The 6,318-nt window shown below is 40.2% G+C and overlaps 1 protein-coding gene across 1 annotated transcript in view; it reads left to right on the top strand.

Annotated features, from left to right (window-relative positions):
• The window catches only part of LOC101300235, a 2,940-nt gene extending 2,573 nt beyond the window's left edge, over window positions 1-367 (top strand). Inside the window, exon 9 of the mRNA XM_004296029.1 lies at window positions 180-367. Within this exon, the coding sequence (XP_004296077.1) occupies window positions 180-367 (188 nt within the window). The remainder of the gene's footprint in view (window positions 1-179) is intronic.
• The last annotated feature ends 5,951 nt before the right edge of the window (window positions 368-6,318 follow it).

Raw genomic sequence — 6,318 nt, 5'->3', positions numbered from 1 at the left:
CGTACTACTCTCTCTCTCTCTCTCTCTCTCTCTCTCTCTCTCTCTCTTTATATACATACATATATATATATATATTTATATATATTTGGTCCCATTAAATACATGAAGGATCTATAAAGCTATACAATGTTTAGATTGCCTGCAAACTTGACATGGTAACTTGATGAAATATTATGCAGAGGAAGACCCTCCGACGCCTCATCCAAGGGATGTTTTCCACGGCAATATTCGAGAGATATGTCTAATACCAGATTTAAATGTTGAGCTTGTAGATGATGATGAGACTGAGGATCGGATTACAAAGACGATAAATTTGGCTCCAATTCTACAGGGTGGTGGATTTGATCTAGCCAGGACAAGCTGCTGATATTGAGGATGTTAGAAGTTCTTAGAGCTTCGCTAGTATGTGAATGATGAGAAGGTGTATAGGTTTAGGAGATGACACTCAAAATTGAGAAACGTTTACACATACAAAAACGCATGCCCTCTTGTGCTTTTGAGGATCCCAATTACTTGCCAAAATGAATCCTGTGATGAAGTATAAAGTGTAGAGAAAGAGATAGCAAAAGAATTATCATCTTATTCATTGATAGGAGCCTTTTATATAGGGAATTACACAATACCAATATGGTAAAGATATAAATACATAGATCTAGCTTAACTACATATCCTATTGATATAAAGTCAAGACACACATAAAGAATATTTAGAAAGATACAGAATATCCTAGAACACTTCCCCTTGTGCCGCACGCTGATATGCCGATGGTGCTGATCTGTTACCTCGTCAAAAACCTCGTCAAGTCACAAAAACCCTGTGGGAGAAAAACTGAACCTTGATTGTAGGAGAAAAAGAGTACAATGCACCCTTCACATTTGATAGTGACATGTATGTATGTGCTAGACTCCCCCTGAAGTTTGCACCTCCCCCTAATCTTTACATCAATCATAGGGCTCTTTTTGATTTTTACTAATCACAGAAGTTTCAACAACTTAACATGCCAATGCTCTTTAACATGTCTTCAAATGTGGCATTGGGCAATGATTAACTAAATCATGCCGTATTGTCCTTAAATGATTTTTTACACTTAGATCTTGAGGAGAAGGCCGCTTGTGAACTCAAAACATAAGTTTATGCAGGAAATCAGATTTCCGCGCAGCATGACCTTCAGTTACTAAAACAGCCGTAACTTCCTCTAGGAAATACATATGAACAAACCGTAAACGGTTTTGGAAACTAGACTCATTTAGCTTTCCAACCGTATATTACACACGTTCTGGTTCGTAAGAATCTATTCACAAAGTCCCATTGAAGTTGACTGTTTTGCCAAAATCAGATTCTCGGACGGATTCATCCTACTTTACGAAAATGGCCATAACTCACTCAATATGATAGGTATGATCAAATGGTTGGTGTCCCTGGAAGGTAGACACATAGACCTTACCAATGGTACCAATTTCACCATTTTCTAGTGAGTGAGATTTCCTGTAGGTCCCGTGGAAGTTGACCTACAAAACTTGACAGATTCTGATTTCGCTTTTGATGTGTCTTTCTTATGTAGGGTTAGAATAAGCCTCAACCTTTCATACCATTAAGTATTGAAAAAAGAGTTACTGCCATTACATTGGCGTTGCGTGGGCACATAGCTACATTTAGCTTTACAACTTTTCATAGCGAATGAGATGTCAAGTCTTTCGTATTGTGTTGAGTACATTGATGTGTCTTATTGTACTTAGATAGGAACTCCATCTCTTAACACATATTTGTCATCTTGCTTTAGAAAAAACAACGGATCTCTCTTTAGAGTAAAAACCTTGACTAATCATGGGAGTATATGTAGGCCTCACTTTCGTAAGAGCACCTAAGCCGATTGATGAAAAATTATTATCAATACAGTCATCGAGTGCCTTATCGAGACCGTGTCTTCCCAAGATCTTTTTCTTCGGATGTTGATACATATTGGCATCTCTTGATCCATCAAGAGTCCATGTAAATCCGGAATGAACACGTAAATGCATGATTCACCATATCCCTTCCAAATCAAGTAGAGTCCATGTGCGTTTTAATACATTTAGCAAACGCATGCTCTTGTGGTTTGGAGCCACTTGATTCGGATGAATGAAGTCTGTTTAAGACCTTCATGTATATCTCTGATCCCATAGAGATGTTATTATGACCATATTCATAGGCTGCATGTTCAGTTATTCGGAAACTACCAAACTGACAAAGTAGTGGAGTTCAATGCCATCCATTACGAGAGCATATCTCATCGCAGTCGATCTCAGTGCGTGTTAGTGAGAGACCTTGCGCCATAAGATGAGTCTAAGCTCTTGTTCTCACTACGCTATCTAATAAAGACATAGTTGATAGGGTTTAGCTTGCGGTGTCGGCATCACCTGCCCAAGGACCTATCTCTTTGTTAATGTTGGATCACATCTTTCCATTAGGCCAATCAACTAAGTTGATATCCATCAACGAAAGGTGGTACGATAGTAGACTCATTATCCCACGTCCTCATGTACACTAGTGTAATACTTGTAGAGATCTCTATATGGATTGGATTTGACATTGAGGCGTCCCCCAACGATAATCACAATTCAGACTTCATGAGACGGATTTGAGTATCACTGATCAATGGATTAGGTTGTGCCAAGCTCGCTTTCTTCCTAGTGCGAGAAAGTATCGAACCTAAGGGTCTCCCTCCTTTTGGGGAGCCACACGGCCTTGTGACACCAATTTTGCCACTATATGGCGTCACTATATCACCATCCATGGTGATGGCGTCAAGACCAACACATTTTGGTCACGCCATGTTCTCTTGATGGGACATCAATCCTTGCAGACATATTTGCAGCATGTGATCTCGTCACTTTAAAACTTTAAGCATTTGGGATCAAGATGAGACTTAGTGGGAACAAACCACGACAATTCACGTCGTTCCACTTGAGCATTTGTGTTCTTATCTCCCCTTAATAGCAGGAATATTGTCTCATCCAAGTGACCATCCGCAATATAGTGATGAAAGAGATCGCCTGACAAGGTTTCTACATATGCAGATTAGAGGTGGAGGTTCACATCCAACCTAAATACTTATTCATCTCAAATGACCCATCATTGTGCGCAGTGGCAGTGCGATTTGGCACCTAGAATAAACATCTAGCTGAGCTCAAGGATTGGAGATCCGTTTCAATCCTGCCGAGCTCAATGATTGCAATTTCGTGTCAATCCTGGTACACAGTCACGAGCTGCAGTACAACAATATTCAATGATGGTGGGTCATAGATGAATAGTAAAGCTGCATGCAAATATTGCATAGCCCCAAGACGCAATAGAAAAATTTGGTACGCATCAATAATGTTCAAGCTACAGACTAAAGTTGCTTGGTCGTAGCCTCGGTGAGACCGTATTGCATGTAAACATGGGGTACAAGACACTTCAACTTACATCCCGATAAACTTTCTAAAAGAATGGGTAGTGAGCCCGTAGAAGTATAAGCAGCATAAGCAGTAGATAATAGTGTAACATGTGACCAGTGTGTTAACACTTCAACCAACACCATAAAGCATAAAAAGGTGTCCGCAAATTGGTTGTATCTATCTACATAGTTTGATGTAAGAATGGAATGTTCACTTTTGTGTTATTTAGCGTAGGAGGGTCTCACTCCTAATTTAGCTAAAGAATAGGCTTTCAAAACGAGCAATCAGCATTGCAGGGGGCCAATGAGACATCGAGAGAAGGCTGGTGCACCTCAATTGCTTAAGGAATTGATTGGACGACCTCTAGGAAGTTGGAGTCATGTTCGGGTGACGTCAATGTCCCCCGGTCACCACCATGCTTCATGGTGATGCTAGATCTCGAATGTCTTCGTTTTGAGCGGAAGAATGGATGTCCATGAGAATTTCTCAAAATTTGGACCATTATATCTATTCCAGGTTGACCAATTTGGTCAAACCAAAGCCTATATGAGTCGATGTCCCAAATATCATGTTTGGCGACAACATGTGCTTAGTGACATACAGTCCACTAAATTGACTCATAAACTTCTCTAAGATACATCTCAATCCGCATTCATGAGAAGGTATACACAAAAGAATTCTTGTTCATTCTCACAATGTGTTTTCAAATGAAAACTATTAGCATAAATGTCTTTAAAGCTCAACATGGTTCGGTTGCCTCTCAATGCATAGAGAGCATCTGTGACGTTGATCATGGTGCCATGAGGCATCAAGATTCAAGCTAAACCGCGTCCCTGAATGACCGGTATGATTCAATTATTGTAGTCACAGAAGATTTACAAGGCACAAAATCCAGAGATAGTTGCCGATTCCTTAGAATGTTGTGGATAATTCCACTATCTGCGATGCACTCAATGTCTCTATGAGACATATCTACAAGAAGGAGTAGATAGATAAATAAATAGTTCCACTTGAACCATTTAGAAGGATTGAAAGAAGCTACGAAAAGCTGCAATCCCGAGTGCATAAAAATTTCCGCGCAGAATGACCTTTGCGCACTTAAACAGCCATAACTTCTTTGTTAAAATAGATATGGACGAACCGCGAAAAGTTTTGAAAAACTAGACTCGTAGAGCTTTCCAATGATATAAAGCTCACTGTCTGGTTCGTCCGGAGCTTTTCAGAAAGCTCAAACGAAGTTGACTGTCCAGAAGGGACAAATTGCTATTTTTCGCAGAATTGGCATGTGCGAAGCTGTGAAGCTTGCAGGTGGCGTGTAGGCTTTTGCCTTAGCCAAAAGTGACGTGTGTATGATCAAAACCAAGTCCTTTCGGTCCTCCTAAGGTCGTAAACTCCATGGCTAGTTAGCAAAAGCTCCTTGACATGAATATAAACTAACTCAGAGGACCTAGAGAATTCGATCATGATGATAATTTTCCGATTTTGTTAAGTCTTCAACGTTTTTTGCAAGATGGCAATTGGTTTAATAGCGTAAGGGGATCCAAAATCAAAAGCTTTCGGTAACTCCAAGTCAGTATGACCAGGCATGTCTGTGGAGGGTCAGTAGTGCGAGACACACTTGAAACCACTATATCCTTAATTTCGGACAATTCTAAGACATCACACTGAGCTTGGATGAGCCTAGTTGAACAATTGATCATGGAAAATCCGCTATAGGGTAGAAGACTTAACCGGAAACACGTTAGCGATCCTTCTTGAGGATGCAAGGCCGTGCGTCATCTTCACTTGGAAGAGACCAAAACGGCACAATCTAACCATGTAGATTGTAAATATGCCATGCTTCTAAGGACGATGTAAAAATGTACATCTTGTTTGTAAATCAATACGAACCATAAGAGGAGAATAGTTTCATAACTTCGAAAAAATTCCCAAAGCATTCATTATTGCTAATGTGAGTACATCGAGGTATCAAATAAACAAAGGACGTCGATACAACGCCTTAGTACATATAGCTTAGAACGAAAATCAATGTCTAGCCAATGACGTCAAAGTCATGGGTAGCTAGATCAGGATCCGAATCTTTGAAATTCGCAATCATGAGGATGACGTTCTTGTCCTCATATTGATTTTCCGTACCTTTTTTGTATGCATTCACAATTTAAAGGAGCTGGACAATCTTGAACCAATGATCCGAAGATCCACAACAGTTGCATTGTCATGAGCTGACGTGAGTAGTTTTGACAAAATGATGTCTAGACCGGGAGTGTCGCTATTAGAGCCGGCGACACCTCCCCCTCTTTTCTAGACATCGGCACGACGTTTTCTGCCGTTGTCATGACCTATATTGTTGTCCCCACATTAGGGGATAATCTCAAATAAGTTTATCACATTAGCATATATACAATTCCCTTTTGTATGATCAAAATCAAGTCTCGTTGGTAATTCCAAACCAACTTGGAGGACCTAGAGAACTTGATAATGATCGAATCCGCTAAAGATTATGGATCATGATGCCACAAAAGATCATCGACAATATGTAGTCAATTAAGGTGGTAAGCAATCCACTTGACTAATAACTCAACAAGTAGAGTTATATGAACGTTTCGAGAAACGCTCCATGAGTGCATTCCACAGTACTTTGTGGTCATTATTTTTTGCACAGATTGCCATTGAAGGCTTTTGTCGATGTGGCGCTTCAAAGACTTTCAGCGCATGAGATGTGAAATCTCGGCATCTAGGCTTGCTAGCTTGGGGGTCAAAACATGTGGTTTAATCCTTTCCAATGAAAGGTTCCACAGATACCAAGCGAAGATTCGCCTTACGCATCGAGTACGTCAAAACTCAAAGGAGCAGAATGTTACATTGCTCTTGCATACAAAACCAAGCTGTTATGAGACTCGAT

The sequence above is a fragment of the Fragaria vesca genome, linkage group LG3 (assembly GCF_000184155.1).
Source record: "Fragaria vesca subsp. vesca linkage group LG3, FraVesHawaii_1.0, whole genome shotgun sequence".
Classification (NCBI taxonomy): domain Eukaryota; kingdom Viridiplantae; phylum Streptophyta; class Magnoliopsida; order Rosales; family Rosaceae; genus Fragaria; species Fragaria vesca.
This window is presented reverse-complemented; position numbering and strand designations above follow the sequence as displayed.